Source organism: Brachionichthys hirsutus, chromosome 22 (assembly GCF_040956055.1).
Source record: "Brachionichthys hirsutus isolate HB-005 chromosome 22, CSIRO-AGI_Bhir_v1, whole genome shotgun sequence".
NCBI lineage: Eukaryota > Metazoa > Chordata > Actinopteri > Lophiiformes > Brachionichthyidae > Brachionichthys > Brachionichthys hirsutus.
The window spans coordinates 405,781-432,259 of record NC_090918.1 but is presented as its reverse complement, the minus strand read 5'-3'; the positions used below and the strand labels follow the sequence as shown (position 1 = coordinate 432,259).

Genomic DNA, 26,479 nt, shown 5'->3' with positions numbered 1-26,479 from the left:
TTAGTCGTTAAACATGACAATGAAAAAAAAAAAAAACAGCATTCGGCGTCATATCTTTGACTTGACTCGCCAGTGTTTGCAAATAACCAGCTTTAAAGGTCAAACCGGGCCAAGCTAAAAAAGTAAATACAGAATGAGCAGATCCTTGCAGTCCCAGAACATTCAGTTCTGTTCCTGAGTGATTAGTTGTGATTTGTGTTGATCGCTGCAGCTTAGTTTTACCACAGGGGGGGACACTAATGGCGTGTTTGCGTTTGGTACCTGCAGTGCACTTACTTTTATACAAGCTCTGGACTTTCTTCTTAATGAGTGTTTGTATTTATGATGAGGCAAACGTGTGTCTCATTTTGCCACAATGTAATTGCTTCAAGAAGCAGAAAGCTGAGAATTCCGATTCCAGCCTTGTTTTAGCAGCCGAGGGTAAAACACCTGCATCCCAAGAGTAGATGCCCCCTTTTCCTTTTCACTTAGACGTCATTTTAAACCGAGAGTCGTGGCTCTGGCTGCCAGTGAGACTCGTATAGGGGCTCAAGGTTGGAGGCTTAAACCCTCATAAACACTGGAAGTTCATGTAGAGAGAAGAATTCAGCCTGCCATCCAAGAGCGATGACTCAAGAGTGATGGAAGATGAGTGGAATGAGGGTGTCTCTCAGGGCGAAGAGCCACAGGTGCTTCGGCAGCTGCTTGCATGGCCAAAAAAGCTTAGTTGTTAAGGTTCTTCTGCTCTAAGATTGGAAGACCTGTTCATAATTACAAGCTCGACCGGACGAAATCAAGTCAAATAAACCAACTGGGTGAGATATTTGAGCCGTGCATAAAGTCGAACGCTGGAATTTTCCTCCTCGCATCAATGCTGAAATCCAATCTAGGGGTAAGGCCGGTTCACGGGACGCCCGGCACAGGCTCAACGCCCCACAGAGAAGTTGCTGCCTCTGACATTCCTCTCCCTCATTCTGCACTTACGCTTGTGTTCCTCAGGCGAACGCAGCCAGACCACAATTAAAACCGCACAATAAACACTGGAAAAACAAATACAAAAATTCCGTTAACTCAAATCATAAAGCCTCCAGCAGTGACTCTCGCTTTTCATGCCGAGGATAATAAGCAGGCCACGCTTCCATCGTACGAGACTGCGTAGGGATAGCCTTTGTAATAAAGGATGACTGCTCTTGTACATTTGCTTCATTTTGGCATGTTTGACATATTGAATGAGGCTGCATTGGGAAAGTATACCAATCTGTCAAAGAAACTTTGCCTGCAATGTTCTGATCAATGTCCGTAGTGGAGTTTGTCTCACCTTTTTAAATATTTAATGGAAAAACAAAAACATGCTGATCACTATCTTGAAAATCCAGAGCAATAGCTTGAAATTGACTCAAGTTGCAGCAGAATTACAGGTTTTTAGTGTAATCACAGCGGGAATCGAACCCGGGCTTCTTCTGAAAACAACCTTTTGACTTGAACTTTGAAGTCCTTATTAGAATTGTCAGTCTTTTAAAAGGTTTGAAACAATTTGAGCAACTCTTTCAGGCGAATTATTTGGATTAGTTTAAATGAAACACGTTTAGCTTTATCCTGAGCAACGTAAAATTAGATTCCTTATGCAGTGTGTCTGTCGAGCAACGTCGCTCTTATGCGGCTGTTAGGCTTTGGAAAATCAGCAAACAGACTTATTATTGTCCGCAGTTTTTCCATCCACTCCGGCAAATCCTAAAACATTCCATGGATTACTTCTCAGATGGTCATGATTATCTTCTCAGATAGTTTTATCAATTGCATGTTAGCTAAGGAACCACTGAGCCAACAGGATGTGCAGAGAATCAGTGCATTGTGGGACTGCAGAACAGCTCGGTGTTTTCTATAAAATGGAATAAAATTATGTTAGATCAAATTTTGCTCTTTTAAATTTAATTGACATTTCACAATTCAGAGTAACAATTGATGTTGCGTTGTCATCTTTAAAAGTTTTAGTTGTTTTGATGTCTCGATACAAGTAAAGCAATACAATTATTATTATTTTTATTATGTGCATTAAATTGACACTAAAATATATTCCTTCCAAAGTGTATCCTTGCCTTAGATGATCAAATTGTTGTAAAATCTTATGTGAATTTTTTTTATTTCATCTGAGATGTATTGATTGAAATTTAGAATTTTGTCCCTGAATGAGAAACATACAATTTTGATACCAGTAATGATAGTCATTAATTAATAGTGACACTAATAAAAATAAATTATGCTAAATAGCTTTGAGTGTGGGTGGGATGCACCTTCTTTTGATTAATATATTATTGATGATCATTTTAATTAGAAACATTTTTATTACAAATGGGATTTCTTTTTCTATGCAAATTTTGCACAGAAAACAAATCAGTCTAGAAAATTGATCAAATTGCTTTCATATGCTGCAAACTGGAAGAAGGGTATTTCTTATATTGCTATAAACTCTCTGTAATTTGCTGCTTTGCGACAGAGGATGTTGTTATTGTTGCATAAATACTATCCAACCAAAGGCCTCATTTGTCCATTCAGTCAGCAACTGCTCCGTGTTTATGATCAGGATCATTTAACCTCATCAACGCTCTCTCCCTCTTCCTGGCAGAGCCCCATTATTAACTTTGAAATATATACAGAATGGATGGTAAACTAAGGATGATGTTTATTTGAAAGTGAGCGAATGTTTGCATGCTTTTTTGTGTGTGTGGAAAATGTTGATTTGCACACATGCTTGGCTCAGAGCCCGGCTGGGACAGCACAGAGATTGATTAAGATGATGTTTACAATTTAATGAGCATTGCTGGGAGCCACATGGGCTTCCTTCAAGCTGAACAGAACCAGCCGATACACTGCCCCCCCCCTGCATCTCATTATTGCCATCTCCTCCTGCATGTTTCCTATGTCAATGATACTGTTAATGCACTGATGTGTACACGGCGGTGAGCGTTTGCAGAGGCGCACCCTTCGGACAAAGTGTATGTTGTCTGTGGTAAGTTCCAAGGAGGTGCATTCCTCGGTTTTGATTGCATTTCTGGGAAATCCGTGTTAAATCTACGTGGTTCACCAGCTTTGACACTAAACTCGCTTCTTTGCGTAGCGGATATCTCAAATATCTGAAGCCCGGGCAAACTGGGACTGATTTAAGATGTCAATCAGTCTGAACGGAAGGCTCTGCCTGGGTAGTCCGTGTTACTTTACCCTCGTGTCTCAGGTTTAAATCAGCCCGAAGGCTTCAGCAGCTCTTTATTTTTTGCCTCTATGACAGATCACCTCTGGTTTTAAAGAGTTTCATGGAATTTTTAAATGAACATCACAGCCATTCAGGCAACGGACCTGACAGCATATGTGCTGACTTTTGAGGTCAGGAAAAGGTCAAAATGCCCCAGATCAATGCCGGATCAGTAGCCATGCAGGAGCCTGCCCCCTCCCCAAAAGTTAATTGTTTTCATTCACGTCAGCTTCCTGCTTCTGTTTCACATTAGAGCGGCATATTATCGGGATAAATATGATCACCTGTGTGATCAAGAGGATTTCCAGGCAGGACAAAGAATTGGTCTGTTTAAATTGCCGCCTACGGTTATCCCTGTGTGTGTTTGTTCTCTTCACTATGCAATGCAGGAAGAATGGTATTGAACTATTATTGGCAATGTGTCAAATCCTAACATGTCCACCTAATTGCCAGCGTTGCATCCTGGGCCTTTTCTGAGGGGGTGCGGTGAGCTCAAGCTTGCACGGCCTGAGGGCTCGCAGTGTTTGAGATGTTTGACAGCTCCTCTGTCAGCCTGCCTTTCTCTGCCCGCCTGTCTGTGTTTAGCCTGCCGATGACCTTGGCTAGCCCTGTTGAATGCTTTATTATTCCTCCTCTGAGACACGCTGAGAGGTAATCAGGGGCCACAAAGACGGCCTCGCTACAAGGTGATCACAGATCAATGAGCTTATTGAACTTGGAACTAGGAAGTTTCCTTCCATTGCTGTATCAGAATATTTGTACGATCGGGTCGATTAATTGTTCAGCTCTCGCATTTTCCTTCACGTTTCAATGCTTGATATTGCAAGGACTAAATCCGTCCTATTTACCATTGCTGGAATAAGGCCGGAGGGAATGTTCCTTCTCCGTTACTGAAAGCCTTCAGTGGCTTGAATGGAAATTCCTTAAACCCCTTGGATCAAATCTGTATACACAACCTTTTTCCTGGAGTCTCCAAGCCAAACCCTCAACAGGTGTGTTTGTCATTGTTGCCCCGTCAGCGAATCTTTACCTTCACTCATCACCCGAGAAGCGACCGCTCAACCTCAGCGGCATCACCTCACTGACAAAATAGAGCCTTTTCCACACCTGATGCCATTTTGCATTGTGGGTGGGAAAGGGGCCGTCATCCTCTATGACTAATAAACACATCGATCGTGAGAACCCGCTGACCCCATATTCCCCACTAGCATCCCCATCGCTCTTCGACTCACCATGAGCATGAGCAAAAAAAAAATCACAAGATGTACCGCACGCTAGTGCTCATGGTTTGCTCAGGCGGTCGGTCCCGGCAACAAGGTGTGGAGCTGTTGGAAGGAGTGGCCACTGGTGACATGAGAAGGGGCGGCCATGTGCTAATCGGCGCATCAGGAGTGCAAACTTTAGATGCACGGTGGACAGGTTGTCAGCTCAAGTTTCAGCGCCGACAGGGAGCCAGCACTTTAGCACGGTCAGCCGTCCAGTTGCAGTTACAGTAATCTGGCAGTTGACATTGGTGCCGGGTGACATCACTTCAGAACGCACACAGCCAAAGGGAGAAAATGCACTGCGGGCTCACATGTCATTTCGATGCAGCCTCTGCTTGGGGAAGCTAACGTGAGAGAATTCCGGCGTTCTGCCTCACCATATGATTCCTGTTATGAGCGTCGGGACGATCGCAGACAGGCAACAATCGGAAAATGAATTCTGGCTTCAGTTCGTAACAAGGAGAAGCTGTTTGCATGCTGATTACTGAATGCAGCCCGCCATGGGGATGCGAGGTATGTTTTGCAGCAGACAATCAGACGACTCCGTCAGGCCCTGCGACTCATACTGGGTGGTCCCCCCCACATACTGGAAATACACCTTAACATCCAGTATGACATATGTATATGCCACCAGTCACTACTGTATACCAGCAGACTGGTCCCCAAGAAGAGTAGATGGATGTCCCACTGGGACTCGAGGGGCTTGTGAGTTGCCGGGTTTAAGACCTTTACTGCTCCAGTATGTGTGAGTGGACCCGCCATTGGCTGGGTCAGTGCAGTCATCCAGAACCGAACGCAAAGAGCTCGTTGCTTTGTCCCAACCAAAGAGCAATGGCATTTGGCACCGGATTTGGAGTCAGGCCGCTTTGATGAAACCCACACCGTCTTGGGAGGAGAGATGAATTGCAAGGGGGCAGTGTAGGCCCCTGCTCCAATATTTATCAAGACGGGCGATCAGGGGGCCTCCGAGGTTTCGGCTGTCCCTGACGACCACAGATCAAGCGCTCCTTGAACAGAATGGAAAGCAAACCTCATTAGCATAAAGGTAATTTATTCATGTAGCCTTTCAGGTGCAATGCCAGCGAGATGAAGGCAAATTTGCATCGGGGACTTAGCTTGCATTTGACCCACTGTCCAACCCTGAAGTGTTAATTTGGTGCAGGAGACCTTTTGGCTCGTGTCCTGACGTTAATCAACACTCCAAACTCTCACGTTGACTACGGCCGTTTAAACTCTGATCCACTTTAACGTTCTGGCAACAACAATGCCACATTGCTGCCACATGCCAATTTGATCAAAATTCCCCTGCGGATGCATTTTCATGGAGTGACTGGCTCATTTGGCAAAATGCCGGCATCCTATAAACGACAGCTGCGTGTGTCCCGCACTGCACCGTGATTTGATTGACTTTTCTTTCAAGTCCTCGCACCTCTTGATGTCTCGCATCGGAACAAGGTCCCTGAGGCAAGTTCAAATCCTCGACCGCAGCCGCTCTCATACTGGTCCTGGTTCCACTTGCTTTTTCCAGCCACTGTTAATCTCACATTTTTTAAAATGCTGCACAACAACAAACCACTTGTGTGGACACCCCAAACCAGAACCATGGAAGCATTGTTTATTGCCAGAGGCTTTTCCATGAGCCTCAGTTATTTGATCGTTCATCTTAATGCAAAGGACATCTGTGGGGATTGTGGGTCACCGTCTGCCTGATTTGGACTCAGTTTACACCTCCAGAGTCCAGAGGAGGGCCAGACGCATCGCCACAGACCCCACCCACCCGGGCCACAGACTGTTTGTCCCGCTTCCATCAGGGAAGCGGTTCAGGACAATAAGAAGCAGCACAGCGAGGCTCAGGAACAGCTTCTTCCCCCGAGCTGTGAAAGCAGTCGGTCCCTCGTAGCGATCTGGGACACTTTATGCCGGCCCTGTTGCTGCTGCTGCTGCTATTCTGCACGACTGCCTGTGATTCTCACTCTCTCTGTGTATATATATATTGTTTCTTAAGAGAGAGAATTTAGTTTTTGATTTGACATATGTTATGATGTGTGCCTTAAGCCGTGGGCCTTCTCACGATTTATTTTATTTAATGATAATAAAGTACCTTGAATCTTGAATCTTGAATCTGGTTGTTGTTTTTCCTCTCTCGACTATATAATTGTGACAGAAAAAAAACAAGATGTAGCAAAAGTGGGCAATCGGATCTCTTAAAAACGGGGGGGGGGGGGGGGGATGGGGGGGTGATTTCTCTCTGCTTCTTGGCTTTTCAATCCGATCGCCTCTCTGCTTTTTTTTTAAACTCCGAGACCCAGCAGCATGTTGCTTCTCTTCAGAATCGGCGCTCTTTACTTTGCCATTAGCAGAAGGTTGAACGACCCAGCATAATCAACGCAGCGTGTGGTTTCCTCAGTGGAGCTGCAGCGGTGGCACAATGAAAGCAGGCTGTCAGGAACCGGAGGGCTGTATTTACCCCAAACGTTCCAAAAGCAACACTTCACATGACTTTGATGGCAAAAGCATCTTGACAGTTGGCTGCTGCAGTTTTCTTGGCTACGCTGTGGAGGTATTATCCCTTATTGGAAAATGACCTGGAAGAGGGTTCTCGATACCGAGCCCAGTCAAGAAAAGAGGGACAAAAGTACCAGAAAATAACCCAGATGAGGTTTAGTCTTGTTTCAGTATAAAGTAAAAGATTCCTTTTAGGACAACTTTTACCTTCCAATTCCTTTTAATTCTTTCTCATCACAACCCATCCTCCACCAAGCGAGGGATGTTTTCAGTGAATACGATCTACTTCTGCAGCCAAGGAGGCGACCCTGCTGCTTAATATTGAATGACCTCCGGTCCAATGGAAGGCTTTGTTGCTGCTTCCGCTTGATCAGCTCACACAAAAAGGAAAAAGACATCCAAGGAGAGAGAAAGTCTGAGCTCCTGCGCTTTCCGCCAACTCCACCGTGTCCATCCATCGGATCATGGTGGAACGCGTCTCCATTGGTCTGCTTGCAGACAATTGGGTCACGGTGGGTCAAAGGCAAGACAGCAGGAACTTCTCTGAGATCCACAGGGCGGTGAAAGTCCCACCCACCCACATGGATGATAGAAAGCCCACCAACTGTCAAAGCTACAAAGCCGGTTCTTCCTCTTTCTTTTCCTATCTCCACCTGCAATGAAGACAGCAGCAAGATAAGAATAAGGCATTTCATCGCACATATTGCCTCGGCTCTTCCCATCGTACCTTCTTACAATGGAGTGAAATACCCCCCCCCCCCCCATGGAAACTGCAGATCCTCTTCCATGTCACGCTCCAGGACAGGGTTATTAGGCCGTTGTATTAAATCACTCTGTCCCCTCCTGCGTCCCAAAAGCGTTGAAATAATGAGCTGCTTGACGATGCCTGAGTAACGCTGCCCGTGAACAGTTAAAAGTCTTCCCTCTGGGGGGTGTTGTGTGAGATCGCAACAAGGAGGAATGCCTATAAACTCATGACTAATGAGCCACATGTGGTCAAGATGATTTTTTATTATTATTATTACCAACAACCACTTTTTGTTTCTCTTTTAATCAAATTTATGGATTTTTTTTTTAATTCAAAATGTATTGGTGGATGCTACTTTAAAAAAAACAACAACATATGGAGATTAGTGAAACTAACATGACTCAGATCAGGCTTTATCTCTCAGATGGAGCAGGTGCACCGTCTGACGACATCAACTGCTGACGTCAATCTCCAAACCTGCAGCAGAGCAGCCATGACTGGTGTGTTTGTGTGAGGCTGAAATAAGAACACTTTAAGGACACTGGATCCCCTGGTATGTCTCTAGGGGGGTTCAGTTTGTCCCTCTGCAAATAAGCCAGATCCAGGCGACACACACACACACACATCCTCGGTGCATCCCAGCACAGGATCGGGTCCTTAACGGTCCTTCCATCCTCAAGAAGGAAAATGAAAGTCTCCTCCTTCTCCCCACAGAGTTGAGAGTTCACAATAACATGAAGCAGCTATTTCACCCATCGCCACACCCCGCTCTGCACAAGTTGCTCCCCTCGTGGAATGTCCAGGAGGGATGCTGTTGGGAATGTTGGAAGTCGGCCTATAAATTGAAAACACAGCATGCGTATTTTGTTTTATTTTTTTATTGAGGAGCCTGCTGCACACCAGATGGTTCACCAAACCATCTTGTTTTGCACATTATTTTAATTTTGTACAATGGCGAGCTCCATTTTCGTGCTCGTGATGCTCAAACTGATGAAAGAAAAAAAATGTTTTTGTGCTTCCCTCTGAACATTATTTTATTGTAAAAATCATTAGAAATCAATACGCGGGCCATTCATTTTCACAAGTATATGATCTAAAGCTTACTCAGCTGTTACGCCTGTATCCACTCAACCAATCAGAGCACTTGTTTTCCCGTAGAGGCTGTAATGTGCGATGGTAAAATTGACTCATGCCCAGAACCATCCCTTGTAAACAACGGTAGGTCGTGTTTAATGACAGCTGCTGCTTTAAAGCTCCAGAAAACTATCAGCGAGAAGAAGGTTTCAAATAAAGTTTACCTCCTCGTGTAAAACTGAGGTAGAGTGATGTGGTCGGAACAGTTTTCCTGAACCACCTCGACAGACTTTATTTTGGGAAGATATTAAAAAGTTGCTTTTAGTTGGCTCAGTCTTTCCTCTATTGTTTTTCTAGGCACACATTTACTTTTTTATCTTTATCTCACAGCCGTGATTTCATGTGCAAGTCGTTAATGAGCGGCCAGATGATGCTCTTGCATGTCGCCTGCTCTCGCTTCAAGAGGTGGACCATATAAGGTAATTCACCTGCAGCACTGCATCAAGAGAGCCAAAAGTCCAGGGAAACTCGCCTCTGCCTTGAAGCGCTTTTTGAAGTGAAACACGACAGGATTCACACGGCAAAACGAGCCCAAAAAAACAGCCTGGGATCAGATTGAGGCTCGCTAAAGAAAAACCTTCAACATCAGAGGCCCCAGTCTCAAAAGCACCTGACTGAAGTAAACCACGGACCACCGTACTGTATTAATTGATTGGAAGACAGCGTACAATAAGATCCTCTAGGGATGGTGATTGGAGGGGGGGGGTGTGTTGAGGCAAATTGCCCTTCACCCTGCGTGCTCTCGGTGCAGATTGAAAAGCTGATGCATATGCATGAGCCTTGCCTCATCGGTGAATGCCTTTGATGGTTTGATGGTGCCGTCTGAAGTTATCTCACTCTGGAGCCAGACTGACTTTTTGTGTTTAGTTGCAGTGGGTGTGAACAATGCAAGTTTTTTTCATAGGTAAAAGAGGAGGAGGACATTTCCACCTTGTTGGCGCTGCATTCGCAGCTCCTGTTGAACTGGATGGATGAAGGTTGGGTGAAAAAAAAGGATTGTAGCCTAAAATATGTGTCTGTGTCTTTTCTGATTTCTTCCAGTCAAAGTTTTGATTTCTAATCACCGATACTTGATTTTAACAGGAAGATTGATCAAAAATTGATCTTTAATACAGAAACGACAGAGATGCATTTTTTTTCCCCCAACAAACTGGAGGGCTCTTTGAATTAGTGGCAATAAAATGAGGTGCCCATGCAGGGGACATCTGAACCACGGAGGAGCAGCGGCTCGACTGTGAGCTTCTCACCGTGTCCCTGAGCCAGAGCTAGTTTAAAGATTTCTCTTTAGACCTTTAGGCTTCAGACCTGCTTTGCAGATCTCCTCTTTTAATTAGAGAGAGCTTCATGTGGGTTTGCATGTCAGCCATCTCTGAACTTACAAGGACTTGTTTTGGCTTTATCTGCTTTCTCCCAGACCTGCAAGCGTCCCAGTCCTTCGAGCACTACAGCATATCAGACAAGGCCATGGACTACAGGATCCTGCAGATGGACGAGGACCAGGACAGGATGTACGTGGGTTGCAAAGACCACGTCCTCTCCATGGACATCAATAACATCACCCATGGCACACTTAAGGTCAGCAGGTGTCACCGGATTGAGACTTTGTCGTCCCGCGACGCTGGCATCTGTTTTCCACCGTGATCTACAGGTCGCATTAGCCACACGCTAAAACCCATTGGGGGGGCGGTATTATTTTAATCGGTGTAATATATGCAAATCAGCGTACATTTTCCACAATCAGGACATTTTTTGTGTCGTTCAAGAGAGGCTCTGAAAATTCTCTGATAACTGATTTGGCATGCAGCAGAGGAGTTAGCTTCATCGCAATTGACAGGCATAAAGTGCATAAACAGATGGGAACGCATTTAGGGTCCTCCAGGGAACGCTCCATCCCCCCCCCCCAAGTAAATTGCTTGATGCATTCATCTCGCCAGACCTTTGAGCACCTCTCACAGGCTTGAAAGCAGAAACATTTTCCACAGATGGCAAACGCCTGGAATCAGTGGTGCATCTATTGAACGTTGTTTCATTCATTCTCCCCAAAATGTTCTCTTGGTTTTCTTGTCTATGCACACAGCATATGATCAAAGCTCCGTGTTTGTGATCAGCGGGTGAATTTATGCGATGTCTCTCTCAGTGCTCGCTTCCCGGTCATCACTGATTTAAGCGATGAATTATGTGCTGTTTTTTTTCTTTTTTCTTCACCATCAGGTGTTTTGGCCTGCGTCCACAAGCAAGATAGAGGAATGCCAAATGGCAGGAAAAGATCCAACGGTAAGAGCCCTCATACGCAACCTATCATATAAAACACGGCTAGCCTTCCCATCAGACCAACGTATGAAACCCTTTTTTCCCACGGGGCTTGAACTCGTCCTCATCACCCCTGGGGAGCTTGAGTCAAAAAGTAGCTGAGAGGCAACATCCGAATAGTCCTCGTGCTTTTCTGCTGGAATCTAGACTAAAGGTTTTGGCAGCTGTTGCCAGATCTGTTCCGCCAAGTGGGTCTCCATCTGTGAGTTTATGTCAGGTCCGATCACATGTGCGTCAGGCACCAGATGTCTACAGGGTCCGCCGGCTGGCCGGAAGGCCTCGTGGCATCAGCACATTTTTTTCAGGACGAGAAACGTGACGGCGTGGGCGGGAGCACGTGGAAAAACAAAAACAGAATCAAAGTGGAATGCAGGACAACGATGGATTTCGTAACTTGAAGTTAGAGCAGCACTTGTTAGCTGCAGCAAGATCTAATGAAGACATGCAGTGGGGGGGGGGCTCAGGAGACAGATTGTTCCGCCTCTGTCTTCCCCTTAATTGGCTTGTTGTGGACTAAGTGCATGCAGAGACAAGGGAAGAGAGAGAGAAGTTTGCAGGAAAAGTAACTTTTGATGTACCGACTTTTAAGGGTCACATAATAAGCATCACACGGTGAAGGGCCTGTTTGCCCTTCATCCTCCAGCATCCCTCCATCAGCTGGGGTAACTGAGGATCTGGTTGTGCAACATGCGGCTGCAGGAATAGAGATTTTTCCAGGCGCCAATCATTTGTGCCGCTCTGACTCACAGACGGCTCCCACAAATATTTGGATGAGCCATCTCTGTGTGGAGCCGCTCAATGGCCCCCCCTCCTTCCTTCTGCCATCCGTTCTCCTCTCCGGCTTGTCTCCCACCAACGACCTTCTCTTTCTGTCTCATTAGCATTTTTTTTATTTTCCTGGTCACTGTTTCCAACTCTGGTTTTGTACGTTATGTGGTATAAGTTCACTTATTCTCTTCCATCATGCCCCCCCCCCCCCCCCCCCCCAATCCCTCTGTTATGGTTACTCTCCCCATCTGTATATATTAGGTTCCCTTCCGCTGATAGAATCTGCAGTGGCATCGGAGGAAACCTATATTCTTAAGGCTGCTCCCTGTTGACCCCCCCCCCCCTACTTTAAAATGTGTGCGACCATCATTTGAGGCCATGAAGCTAGACATTACTGACTTGCCACAGAATCTGGGTGCAGGCTTTCTGGGGATGAACGATGCACAATTAAGGCAAACCCCAGAGAGACAATGAGGAGGAGGTTAAATAACAGAGTTGTTTTTCATCGATCTCTCTCAGGGGAGCTTCGGCAGCTGCCATTCCTGCAGCCGCGGCCAAGTTCCCGACGGCTCCCCGGACACGTGTTCATCTCCTCCCCACTTTTATATCCTCTCCTTCTTCCTTTCTCGACTAATTTTTTTTTTTTTTTGCAAATTCGAGCCGCTCTCCTGCTGCCGTTCGGGCTCAGGGAGTGAAAGGCGAGACAGCGGAAGATTAGTAATCTGCCTCGCACAGATACATCACAGTGACGCTCGTTTTCCAGCAGCTTTAACGGCAGCCCAGTGAGCTCTGGGGGGGGGGGGGGGGTTGGCTGTTCAAGAATGCGATTGTATTAAAATGTCATAGCAAGTGAGGGAAGTCTGAGTTACTCCCTCACATGGAATGGGATACTTCAGGAGAGATAAACAGGTTGCGTTCGCTTGGCGCTGCACCAGGAAGTAGACCGTACCCTCTGTTGTGGCTGCTCCAGTGCGTCACAGCTGAGGTGAAAATGAGTATTGAAACAGGAATTGTTTTTCCCAAATGCTGCAACTGATGAGAGCATCTCCAAGTGTAATTTACATTTTCTTTTTTTTTATCGAGACAGCTGCAACTATATCATCGCACTCAACACCAATATTCCCATGATGCTTTGCTCCTCGTCGTACGGTTCCTTGGCCATGAAAGCCCTATACCCAGAGAATTTGGAAGCGCAAATGTAAAAATCATTTTTATGGGAACAATTCAGGATTTCTTCTCACAAAGCTCCACAGCCTGAACTCTGTACCGCCAAACTGTGGGTTTCACAAGCTCCTTGTAATTTGGGTGATATTTTTCATTGTTGTCTGCCTTTCCAGCATGGCTGTGGGAACTTCATCCGGGTGGTGCAGCCGTACAACAGAACTCATCTGTTCATGTGTGGCAGCGGAGCCTACAGTCCCGTCTGCGTCTACGTCGACAGAGGCCGCAGGCCAGAGGTGGGAACGCCAAGACAGACTCACGTCACTAAATATGCAAATCTGCGATATGATCGACCACATTCCAGGAAATGGTCAAATCCATTGTTGTAAACGAGACACTAGAGATGAAAACCAATTCAATCTGTGTGTTGATGGATTATACTCTCTAGTAGGCCATTAAAACACTTGGGGATTTGCTTCAGGCTGCTTAATGATGATATACGACAGAAATAGCACCCCTAAGTCTTAATTATAAGTATAATTAAACCTCAAGCAATATAATGGTGGTTTGGTGATGGAACATTTTTTTCATGCTTAAATAAAAATAAAAATAAAAGAGATATTTGTGTTGATGGTTACTAAAGTAGAGGAAATACTGCCACCCAGAGCAAGCAAACACAAATCGACTTTCTTCTGCTAGAGATGCAACATGTGATGAAGTCCAGTATCAGATTTCAGCTAATTATGTTGAGATTCAAAATATAAAATGTTCTTGATGGCAGTAATAAAAAATTGTGTTGGAAGGAGAATTACTTTCACTGGAAAAGGCAGCGAGGAGGATGAAAAGCAGCAAAATACGAAACCGCCCGACTCAAAATGAACTTCTCGAGCAGCATCAGATCACACGGAAACTCGATACGGTTTGAATCAGAGCAGATGCTGAGGCGATGAGGGAGACAGCGGAGCCAGAGTCTGGCGTGGAGGGCCGACACCCCGTTCCCATGCCCGACACGCAGCTCTGTAAGTGAGAACAGGGGAAGACTTCCAGGAGAGCAGTGCTCACCGAGCCATCGGCCGAATGAAAGAGCTCGCCGCCGGGGCTCTCTGCCACGCCGGCGTGCCATTTGTCATTCGGGGCTGTTTGTTTGAAAGGCAACGCTGCTCTGTTTGCGTCTTCTAAGATCAAACATGTCAGCGTGTCGGGTGAAGAGCTCTGCGGAGCATAAACAAGCTGCTGGTGGCAGGAAGTTGACGGTGAGCTCAGTGTGGACCTTTGACCCGGACTGTCAGGCGGCTTTAGGGACTGGATTGGCTGGCTGCTGCAGACAGGGGGTTTATTGTCATCGTGTCTTACATAAATGGATAGTGAATAAAAGACCCTATTTAGCTTTTAGATTGATAAAATGTTTTATTAATTCAATTAAAGGGGCCTTTCTGTTTGCATCCTCTCCCCATGTCTGCGTGGGCTATGGATACAGCGGTTGGAAAATGAATGATTGAATTCATTAATTAAAGGACGTAATAACTCATTTCTATATAAATGGCACCACAAGTGCCTCCTCGTACTTTTTTATGACATATTTGAACAAATTAAGATTTTTAAAAACTTTGGGCTTTTTTGGGACCCTCTCTGGATTACCAGCAGGATGAGGCAGCTTTTCCACCTAAAACGGACAGATGTGTGTATCCAACATATTTTTTGGCAAATAAAATCCATATTTCCTTCCAATAAGAATATTTTTTTTTTTTTTTTTACTGTTCCACATAGTCCAGTAAAGGTAGGCCGGCCCAGGACCATCTGTGTCCCTCCACAAAACCTAGATGGAGGGGGAATGTGAGCCGTGCTTCCTTACGGGTCATTGATTATGACCATTCATGCAGTTTTATAGCAGTGGAGGCCACTAGATGGAAGAATTTAACATATAAAACTGTCTCCAGATTCTCTGACTTCTTTTTTTTCTTTTTTCCTGTCACAGGAACAAATATTTCACATTGACTCCAAGATTGAATCTGGCAAAGGGCGGTGCTCCTTCAACCCTCAAGTGAACACCGTCTCCGTCATGCTCAGTAGGTACCGACCCAAACCTGAGCGATCGCTTGAAATGTTGTGAAGAAAGAGTCCCCTCCCCCCCCAAAAAAAGAAGAAGCTACACTTTCATTAATTGTTGTGCTGTCATGAAATGTCTTGTTTTGCTCGACAGTGGGAGCCATTGTTTGCTTCTTGCTGGTTTAAGAGGGGTTATCTGTTACCTTATCATGCCTTTATCATCATAAACCACTGCAGAAGACTCGGATGGTTAAAGTGAATGGTTCAGTGTTTAGAGTAACAAGATCAGAATGAAGAAGATTATTTTGCTTCCCTCAGACGTTCACGTTTACTTGCTGTTCCAGGACCAACTCAAAGATATCCCTGATGTCATTCAGCCATTAACCGTGATTAAATAAATATCCTCGCCAGGAATCCAGATAGGACACAAATATGGACACTCTATGTTCCTCACTCCCTGCTTTCACCATTCCCTCCTGCAGTTATATGTTTTGTTTTATTTTTACCAATTTATTTTTCCTAGGCGTAGAAAATGCTTATTTTACCAATAACATTTATGAAAATGATAGAAATGTAAGCCGCAGAATCCCGCAATATAGAAGAAAATCCCTCATATATGGGTACAAGTGTTCGGCCAGTGAATATATAGCGAGGGACGGCTGTACTGAAGTCAGTTATTCAACTTTCTAGTTCAACAGTTCTTTACATAAAGTGAGAATTAAATTCTAACTTGATGCATCGCTTCTGTCGGGTCGCGAGTCTGGACACCGGCTCGTCTCGACCGCCATCCGCTCTCTTTTGTACTCTGATTGGTTCGGGGTGTGGGTGGGGGGGTGGTGGGGGTCGGGTTGCTGGTGACACGACTGAAGGCTACACGCTGCACCCTCGCCTCTGTTTTCACACGCTCCAGCATGGCCATGTCAGCAGCAACCAGAGGCCTCCTTCAGAGGAACCAACGGGGGGGGGGGGGTCATCGGCAACAACCCGACAGAGATAGACGGGAAGGTGCTGAGGTTAAGAGTCGAGGTCAAGCAAAGCTGTGAAGGCTGAGATACAAGTCGAGTCTCGGAGGACGATCAGAAGCTCGTATTCCTCACCATCTCTTCATCTCTCGTGCATCCCCCGAGTGTTAGTCGACACTCGCCCCTGAGAAAGCCATCTTGGATCTGTGGGCCACTGTACTTATTATGCTCCGCCTCCTAGCATGCCCCGCCTCCTCCACAATGCGCGGTCTGGAACTGATGGATGATGAAGTGAGAGTAAAGAATGATAAAACGCATGACCCGACACACACACACACACACAGACGGAAAGCCCATTCACGCAGCAAGCCTGACGTCATTCATCCGGATTAGGATAACATGTTTGTCCCTGGAAGGACCCGTATTTGCCTTTATATTCCTCAATATGTGAACATGTTGTTGATTCTGTTGCGTGTGTGCGTGTGTGCGTGTGTTTGTTTATGTTTACTCCTTTAGACCAGGAGCTGTTCTCAGGCATGTACATTGACTTCATGGGGACCGATGCTGCCATCTTCAGGAGTCTGACCAAGAGAAATGCTGTGCGGACAGACCAGCACAACTCTAAGTGGCTTAGCGGTTAGCACACAAACACACACACATTTCTTTTGTTTTGGTTTGTGTAACCTGTTAAAGTCTCCACATACCTCTTACCTTAATTCAGAGCCGGTCTTTGTCGATGCCCACCTGATACCAGACGGAACCGACACCAATGACTCCAAATTGTACTTTTTCTTCCGCGAGAGGCTATCGGACAACAGCGGAAATACTAAAAATATCCACACTATGGTGGCCCGAGTGTGTCCAGTAAGTCTGCATGTGAATAAATCAATAGTGTGTGCTCTTGAGTTGCTCTAGTCTATGCAGTGTTTGCTCTTTAGAATGACATTGGAGGACAACGGAGCCTGGTGAACAAATGGACTACCTTCCTGAAGGCCAGGATGGTGTGCTCAGTTCTCGAAGAAGACGGCACCGAAACTCACTTTGACGAACTGGGTTAGTGAGGTTATTCGATTTTATGGACTCTCTGTATTTTGTTCTGCGAGTTTCAAGCTCCATCTTTTTCTCATGCTCCATGAAACAAGTTTGAAACGAGCGTTGTATTTGTGAAACAATGTGGGCCGAGACCTAATCCCTGAGCACTCACTATTTTCCCGGAGTTTCCAGTGATTGCTTTCTCCATAAACAGTCCATGGATCTCCCTTTGTTTGGTCTGGACTGGAGGTGTAACCCTTCCATAACAACTGCTCGGCTGTTTTTGGTTACATTTGCATTTCATTATGTGCATATTATTGCAGTCCTTTCTCAGCCTCAAAGCTTTTTGGATCTGCTTTTCCGTTCAGTTCTTCATACCGGAACATCTGTCAATAGTTTCACTTGCTTTTTGTTTCCAATCTCACCTGCAGATTCAGATGATCCAGGATATAGGGAATTAGTCGAAGGTATTACATCTGTGTGAGGATATTTGTGCTTTCCCTTTCAGAAAGTATGTTTTTGCTGGAAACCGATCAGCCCAAGAGCCTTTTGGTGTTTGGAATCTTCACATCCACAAGGTAGGGCAGAGTGTGACTCGGCCAGCTGCTCAGTATCTCTGTGTAAATCACAGAGTAGAAATCAACAGGAGTGGATGTGCTTGGGCAAAAGGCATGTTGTATAGAGATGTCACGTCTCATGTTGCAGGATCAAATATTCAAAATGAAGAAAAACAACCCTGTTTGCCTTTACAGTAATAAATATTTGAGGGTTTTTTTTATGGTTTTTGGTCGATGGTGGGTGGGCACAGATCACAGAAGAGAAACCATTGCCTTTTGGTGCAGACCCAGGAAATATTTTAATAACTTTCCATATAACTCTCCATAACCTTGCAAAATTCATAAATACATGCTGAACTAATTTGCAAAAGGCTGTGTGTGTGTGTGTGTGTGTGTGTGTGTGTGTGTGTGTGGTGTAGGGGGGAGCATCAGTCAGGCAAACAAAACAGACACGTTCAATTCTTCAGGCTTGGCCGAGCAAGTCATTCCAATATTATTACATACTTATTATTAGCGCTTTTGAAATGATGATGAACTTCCTTTTTATTTTTTTCACCATCATAAAAAAAGACTGTCTTTACTCTCATTCAAAGCCAGCAGGGCCTGCATGGAGAAATAACAGACACTTGATCTGTCTGTTCTGATCTCTAATTGAGTTCGTATGGTTAACCCGGGGTGACGGCCCAGCCCGCTGACCCACCTCAGGATCACAGAGAGGTTAGGGTGGCGTATCCTGGCTCGGTGAACAAGGCCAAACCAAACCAGCGGGGGGTGTCTCAACACTGCTTCTACCTCCATCTCTGCACAATACGCCCCTGTTCCCCCCTTTCCAGCATGGCTTCTTTTATGTGCTAAGGAGTAGGGTTTTAAATGACGGAGAAAACCACATCAGATCAATGAGGGGGGGGGTCCCACAAGAGAGAGAGGAAGAAGTTGCACGCCAGACCGCATGACTGGCACATCCTCATCCCGATAAACAGCTCCGGTGTTCCCAGTTCATTTCAACTGTTTGTCTCGTCTCCTCAGCTCCGTGTTTAAAGGCTCCGCAGTGTGTGTGTACAACATGGCCGACATCCTCACCGTCTTCAACGGGCCCTTCGCTCACAGGGAGGGCCCCAGCTTTCAGTGGGCGGCCTTCCAGGGGCGCATACCGTACCCGAGGCCAGGAACTGTGAGTTCACCAGAAGGCCATTCATTCATTCATTCATTTGTTCATTCACTTGTTCATTCACTCATTCATTCACTGGCGATGTCAGCACATGATTCTAAAGCAAGCAATTGTATAAAATATTTATCTTAACCTCACAGATCTTCAGCTGGAAAAAGGCCAGCCTTGTTCTTGGAAAAATACATATAATATAATAAAATATTTAAGACTGAAAGGAAAGATTGCACGACAAATACAAACACAGTCAATATAAGTATTTTATGAATTTAAGAATTGCATTTCTTTTCCATAGTTGCTAAACTCCACATATTCAAATAAACGTAATTGGAATTATTTAAGCAGTTTTAATAATGATAATTATTTCAGTAGTTATTTTTCCATTTTCTTTGTATAGGAGAGTGAATGAAGGCTGGATTTTTTTTTTTATGTTCAAGATTATAATCCAATATAATAAAGATTTGCACTAAATTGTGACGTATAATAAACTTGCATTTCTAAAACCTGAAAAATGTTATCACATTTATTGCCCATCCTTTAAACCTTCTATATAATTTCGGATTGCATTGATGTATTTCTTTTTTAATTACAGAGAAAATTACGGCTGCAGAAAACCTCAATCATTACATAAACATAGTGTCAGTACATTTTAGAGTATTACTGCAACATTACTCAGATGCAACAAATTCAAATATTAAAAAAGAAATGCATTAAATAAACAAATACTAATCCGATATTTATCTCTTACTGCTTTTTCAGTCAATAATCTGAATCAAGTTCTAACATTCACTTTATGGCTCAACTCTCTGCTTTATATATGCAAATGAGAATACTCTTTGATTTGCTTGTCCAGTGTCCTGGCGGCGCCTTCACCCCCAACATCAGGACGACAAAGGAGTTCCCAGACGATGTGGTGACGTTTGTACGGAACCACCCGGTCATGTTCAACCCCGTCTACCCAATAGGGAGGAGACCGCTGGTGGTTCGGACCAACGCGGACTACAAATACACGTCAGTGGTGGTGGACCAGGTCATGGCGGCGGACGGCAACTACCAAGTGCTCTTCCTGGGCACAGGTATGAACGTTGCAACAATAACTTCACTAGATTGTGTTGGTCCATCAAGAAATGGAAATTATTTGGCTAGATATCTCGACTTTGTTGAAATTTGCAGCAGGAAAAGCTGCAATTTCTCTTTCCAGTGTAAAATCTAGCTATGAAACAAATCTTAACATTTAGGATTGTACTAGTGCCGGCTTGTCATGTTCAAAATCTCCCGTCCGGGGGGACCGCCAGACGGTGGCTGGTTGCTATGGAAATGAGGCCCAGAGGTTTTAACAAAAATAAGAAAGAGATGACGAAAAGATCGAATGAGTTCATTTCACAATTTGAAGCCCAGAAAAAACAAGTAAATGACAACACGAGTGCACGACCACTTTCCGTTCTGGAGAGGAGAAAGATGGGAAAAGAAAAAAAAAGTGCCACATCCCTTTAACATATTAGAGACATCACTGACAAGTAAAGGACAGTTTTAATCGCGGATTACAGAGGAGATGGCGTGGCACATCCTGTACAGAACGTGCAGCACGCTATCAATGTCATTATGACACTAAATGAATCACGAAGCGACCAGTAAGATTCCTTTAGGACTTTGACTTTGAGTCACATCGTCTCCGCCAGCCTGAGATCGTCATTCGCTGTTTGAAAGGAGCTGCTATAAAAAGATCAACCTATCCCTGCTCCTTCTGCGATGACAACAAGGTAGTTGAGTTGAATGCTGCGTGTGCGCGGGCGTGCATAATTATTCATGCATGCGCGTGTTTATGAGGAGGCATCTCCCGCCTGCTTTCTTAAAGTTAGACAAAAACTGAGCAGAGACACGCTCTTATCACGCACTTCCAGAAAGTCCCCTTCTCTAACTCTACTGCTCCGACTCCCAGGACAAAACAGCCATATTGATGACGGCAATGTTACATTTGCGCCTTTGTCCTCCCTCGTGCGAGCTTAAGAGCTTCCTTTCCCGCTCCTGCCACGGCTGATTTTGCCGGGAAAACTGCCGATCATGCATAATTCAAAAGCAAATATTGGCAAAAGAAAGCCGTCTTGGATTGCTTTTATCTCTGTGTATTACACCTATAATGACTCTGTTGCCTTCTGCCCCAAGACAAAGGTACAGTTCAGAAGGTGATTGCATTGCCAAGGAATCGTTCGCTGCACGAAGATCTGATCCTGGAGGAGCTGGAAGTATTTAAGGTCTGCTGTCTGTTTTTTCTTTTTTTCATTCCACTTTGAACCTTTCCTCTTCAGAAATCAAAGGCAAGAGAAGAGGAGGGGAAGCTTGGCTTCTGCACAAAAGAGAGGGGTCAGACAGACAAGAGAAGGGTGGCACACAAGAGATGGATGTTCTGCAGCGTAGCGCAGCGTGGACTGATGGGAAACATGCTCACGGAGTGCAAGGGTCTGGCTGTTGCCCCGAGTGAGCCACGAGCTGCTGCGTGCTATAAGTGCGATCGGTGTGTGATCAAACGTAAAAGGCCATGGCCACGGCGCTGAAGCAATTTATTCTATAAAGCCAGAATATATATATCTTTTGATATCTTGGCAGCAGAAGACATCTGGAAAGGAGATGAGCCATATGACTGCCTTTTAGTCTAGTTTCTACAGTAGGAGCTAATTATTTTATATAAATAATTAGGGAATGGCGCTTATTTGCGTTCTTCTTCTAAATGAAAACGATCAGCCCGTCTCATGTCTGTGTGTTAAGCTACAATTAGCAGCTGTTTTAACCCCCTTTTATGTAAATGTACATTTTGCTCTGCACAAGAAATAAGTTCTAACTGTCCCCCCCCCAAAAAAAGTAAATGCTTTTTTTGTGCTCGTTTCCAGAATCAGGCTCCGGTTACAAACCTGCAAATATCTCCCAAAAAAGTAAGCGTCCTTCAAACTTTGCTTTTCTCACATCATAAAGCCCAGGGTTGTTTTTTTTTTGTATATGTTCTTTGATGTGGGTGGCTACCATTTAATGCATGGAACAGAAATCTCCTGTGGATAATAAGCATCCCAAACACAAGGAAATAAGACGACCTAATTGTTTCGGCACTCGGCCTCATTTTCCTGTCAGCTGGCCACTTATTAAGACAAACAGGATGGCTGACATTTGAACTGTGTTCTTTGCAGCAACAGCTGTACGTGAGCTCGGAGTTCGGGGTCTCCCAGGTCTCCTTGCACCGTTGCCACGCTTATGGCTCGGCTTGTGCCGACTGCTGCCTGGCCAGAGACCCCTACTGCGCTTGGGACGGACTCAGCTGCTCCCGCTTCTATCCCACCGGCAAAAGGTGCACATAATGTTACAGTTTTAGGGCTCCTTAATACAGTTTATTTTATTTTATTTTTGCCAGTATTCATCATGCAAAAAGGAATCTCGTCAAAATGCAAAGGTGCTTCTCTCACTGGGCTCCCGTTCCATCTAATCCGATGCTTTCACAAATGCTCAAATAAACACGAGCACAAAGAAATCTTTTTAATAATATGCACACTTCTGTTGACTTGTGGTCAATTGAGCACATTTTGAATTACAATCTAAGATTTTTTGTTACTAATGGACCTTAACAGTAGAATCATAGCAATCAGTGTACCACAGCTTATAACTCGTGAGTGCAAAACCAAAAAAAAACCATGGCTGGAATCTATCAATAGACACTTCACTGTAAGTCACGTCACAGATTCTGCTTCGCCGCTTCTCTCCGTCCATCTAGACACAACCCAGACGCTCGTTAGCAGTACCGCTTCGCCCCTTGACCCGGCTCCAGGAGGCTGCTCGCCCTCCTGACATTCCAGTCAGACGCAGGTCCAGTTTAGTTTGATCATGGAATAAAATTTAAAAAAAGCACGGGGCCGGCTTTCCTTGCCAAAAAAAGAATGTGTCTGAAAGGTGTCAGCTGTTTACATGCTCTGTTCCTCGAGCTGTGAAATATGACTGTACACCTCATGCTGTTTTGGCACTGACTGTACCCGCCACAGCTTTGCAATGAGACGAACCATGTGAGGGAGGAAGGCTGTGACGATTTTGTATGTATTTAAATTTTGTGTCTTTACAATCAGTGCTTTGTTTCATCGTAGGAGAAGCAGAAGGCAGGATGTCATGCGTGGAAATCCACTCACTCAATGCAGAGGATTCAATCTTAAAGGTAATTCAAGTGACGGGGGGGGTGCAATACCTTTCTTTATTCCAATCTTGACCTATAATCTAAATCAGTCCGGATCTATATTCGTACGCTCGCGCGACTCGGAGCGGATCAATATGTTGTGACAGCTTGCCAAGGTGCTAGTGAAAGCAGAGCTGAAGGGGAGGTGAACACTCAGCAGGTATTTGTCAGGAGGACAGAAACGCAACTCCAAACCAGGCAAGGCAGGTCCTTCCCCTTCGGTGCGATGGACGCTTTTCCAATCCGGTCTCGTGGTCATCTTTTACAGATTTGTATTTAGAGACAAAGTTACTCTCTTTTGCAATCAGATTTTTGACAGAGAAAATGATGGCAACATTTCAGCCCGCAGCGTCAATGCACAGCTCAGGGAATCAACCACATGGTCTCTGCTGCCAATTGGTCAGGACCCCGTCTCACATCCGGCCGAGTGACGAACCGACAAGCGAATGTGGTTTTGTGGAAAGCGAACACTGCAGGTGCCGGGCTAAGCTTTGTGTCAACATTTCAGTGGATTTGGAAAGTCAGACAGATTTGAGTCCATCTGTGGGGTTTGTGTCTGTCAGCGACTGATGCCTGTGTGTGTGTGTGTGGGTGTGTGTGTGTGTGTGTGTGTGTGTGTGTGGGCAGCCTACAGAAACGCAGTAGAGATGACGCAGTACGGCGTGCAAAACAACACCACCTTCTTGGAATGTTTTCCCAAGTCTCCCCAGGCCTCTATTCGCTGGCTCATTCAGAGGGACAAAGACAGGAGGAAAGAGGTCAGTTTGACATTCAGGCCAAAGGTCAACGGTGGCAGCCCGCCCTGACTCATGTGCAACATACCGAAGCGGGACTACGGACACAATGAAAAGTCCTTTTTCGTAACGTCCTCATGATTTACGAGCAGCTGCTCCGGTGTGTTGCTCACGTTTTCTTCAACGTTACATCACACAGGGATGAATTATTTCACCAGAGATATGACACGGCAAGCACGTAAGGTCCGCAGAGCATACTCTCATAAACCTTTTGACAAATGGCTCGATTCTCAGAGGGGGAATATTTTTACAAATATTAGACACTCTTTTCACGCTTCGAAAGGCTGCGAGAAATTAAATAAGGCCAGGCTGCTCCATAAAAGGCACGTCTTTTATGGCTTTTGCTCAGACTAATGGCCGCTTCATTGCTTTCTTGCCCTCTAGAGCAGAAGTTAGCCTTAAAATAAATCACCTTAGATCCTTGCTCTATTATCCTTTGAGTCGTCTCCCCCACTAAAGTCCGGCTGATGTTAAAGTGTAGTCAGTGGAAAGGGAATATGTGGTGGACAATTTCATTCATAACAAAAAGAAGGAAAACATTCAAATCAATTATAAGAGTGACTAAAGGACAAGTTAGACTGTTAGAGAATTAAATTGTCTTAAATGTAGAACAATGCAAAGAGAACAGCTCATAAACACAGTTACAGTGCAGTAATAATCATGTTATCTCCCTAAATGCAGCAATGAAATTGATAGTGCAAGCGAAATAGAGTAAAAAAAACAATCACATCCTCTCTATTTCTTTATGATCGAACCTTCCTGAATTATTCTGCATGTGATTATGGCTATTAATAAATCGAACACCAAGTCTTAATATTACAGTTTTACAAGAAGTCAGAACTGCAGCGACCCGAATATCATTTCCATCGAAGTGACTCAAAACTCAAAACTGCATTTAGTATCCATTTAGATTTTTCCGGTACTGTGTATCCTTTCCTGCTCTCCATGCTACAAACTGTGTTGATAGAGTCATGACACGTCCTAATTGTGCCAACCCCAGGTGAGGCTTAGCGATCGTCTCATCTCGACGGCGCACGGCCTCCTAATCCGCGCCATCCAGCTGTCCGACCAGGGCCTCTACTACTGCCTGACCACGGAGAACGGTTTCAAACGCACCGTCGCCAAGATCCGCCTGCACGTGCTGAACGAGGCCACGGTGAGCGTGCTGTCGGACAGGCAGCAGTCGCCGTGGGCCTGGGCCAGCTCGCTGCACCCCAAGGTCCTGTTGGCAGCCTTCAGTCCGGCAGAAAGCCTGGCTGTGCAGCGGTACTGCAAGGAGAGAAAGGAGCAGCAGAGCCTGCAGCAGAGACGGCAGCAGCAGCAGCCTCAGCCGCCGGGATCCCTCAGGGGGGACCTGGCCAAACTGAAGCCCCTGCTGGACCGGAGGAAGAGCCGCAACCGGCGCTACCACCACCACCCGGATGTCTGACACAGGAAGGTTGGCTTCCACAAACGCTGTTTCTATATCCAGATCCTCATTTCCAAAACTCTCATCTCAAGCTGCAAAGCTGCGGCTGTGGACACGTGGAGTAAAACAAGGTGTGCACAGCGAGCTGCGTCCGACTCGCCCATTTAGGCTGTGTGACTGCACGGCTGGGACCTAAACACTTCCGTGGCCCCTGTTCATGTTTCCATGGGATGATAGAGCTTGAGAAAACGCACGTGCTGTACAGCTACGAGCTCATCACGCTTTGGGTATTGGAGCGGACATTGGACAAAGAGGAAGTCATTTCAAAAAGCACGGTAGAGGAGATTGAAAAGGGACAAAGGGCAGATAGATGCATGGTGGGTAGTACTAAACGAGTATTTGATGAAATTCCTCTCCTCGACGTTTACTTCAAACTAACAGCATTGTCTTTCCTCTGTGAAACGGACTGCTTTGAATTATTTACACTATTCAGAAGCTTAGTTAATGTAGATAGAGATTTATTTGTTGCTTATGTACAGAGCTTTTTTGATTTATGCTTTTAATTTAATGTTGTGCGTAGTTTTGTGAAAATGTACTTTCATCATGTATAGAATGTTGACATATTTTACCAACTATGATTGTATCTGCAAATTGCAGATATACAGTATTGTGTTTAGTTTGAGAAAATACTTTTTACCCGTACTTTCATGCAGCTATATGCTCGACGTTTAATAAAACCGTGTGACCAGCAGTCAGCGTTATGAGATGTACAGTGTGTATTTAATTTTTATTTTTTTTACTGTCCTGATAAATATGTTCAGGAGCCATTGTATATTCAGACTATTTGTTTTTTTAGCATTGAAATTCTTACTTTTACAAATTTACTTTTCGAATCAATATCAATATTAGAATCTGGACCAAAAGCAAAAGGATAAAACAATGTGCCGTGAATTTGTTGAGGCTTAACTGATGGATTTGTTTTTTGCTAAGTCAACAGGCTAACAGCAGTAACTTCTTTTTAACATAATATTGAGTTAATCTGCCAAATATGACCAAAAAAAAGAATAAATGAGTGCATTTCTTAAAATGTAAATTGTTCTCCAAGGATTATCACAGTTCAAGTTCTTTCAACTTGGAATTATCCATCCATCCATCCATCCATTTTCTTGTAGCCAAGACAACCTCAATCGTCTC

The 26,479-nt window shown here is 44.9% G+C and overlaps 1 protein-coding gene across 1 annotated transcript in view; it reads left to right on the top strand.

Moving 5' to 3' along the window:
• The window catches only part of sema3c (sema domain, immunoglobulin domain (Ig), short basic domain, secreted, (semaphorin) 3C), a 29,204-nt gene extending 3,135 nt beyond the window's left edge, over positions 1-26,069 (top strand). The window contains exons 3-18 of the mRNA XM_068755123.1: positions 10,293-10,453; positions 11,090-11,152; positions 13,294-13,413; positions 15,093-15,183; positions 16,642-16,761; positions 16,847-16,989; positions 17,064-17,178; positions 17,666-17,735; positions 18,741-18,885; positions 19,733-19,955; positions 21,043-21,131; positions 21,765-21,806; positions 22,056-22,213; positions 22,998-23,065; positions 23,711-23,841; positions 24,878-26,069. Of these exons, the coding sequence (XP_068611224.1) occupies positions 10,293-10,453; positions 11,090-11,152; positions 13,294-13,413; positions 15,093-15,183; positions 16,642-16,761; positions 16,847-16,989; positions 17,064-17,178; positions 17,666-17,735; positions 18,741-18,885; positions 19,733-19,955; positions 21,043-21,131; positions 21,765-21,806; positions 22,056-22,213; positions 22,998-23,065; positions 23,711-23,841; positions 24,878-25,306 (2,168 nt within the window). The 3' untranslated portion in view covers positions 25,307-26,069. The remainder of the gene's footprint in view (positions 1-10,292; positions 10,454-11,089; positions 11,153-13,293; positions 13,414-15,092; positions 15,184-16,641; positions 16,762-16,846; positions 16,990-17,063; positions 17,179-17,665; positions 17,736-18,740; positions 18,886-19,732; positions 19,956-21,042; positions 21,132-21,764; positions 21,807-22,055; positions 22,214-22,997; positions 23,066-23,710; positions 23,842-24,877) is intronic.
• Positions 26,070-26,479: the final 410 nt, after the last annotated feature.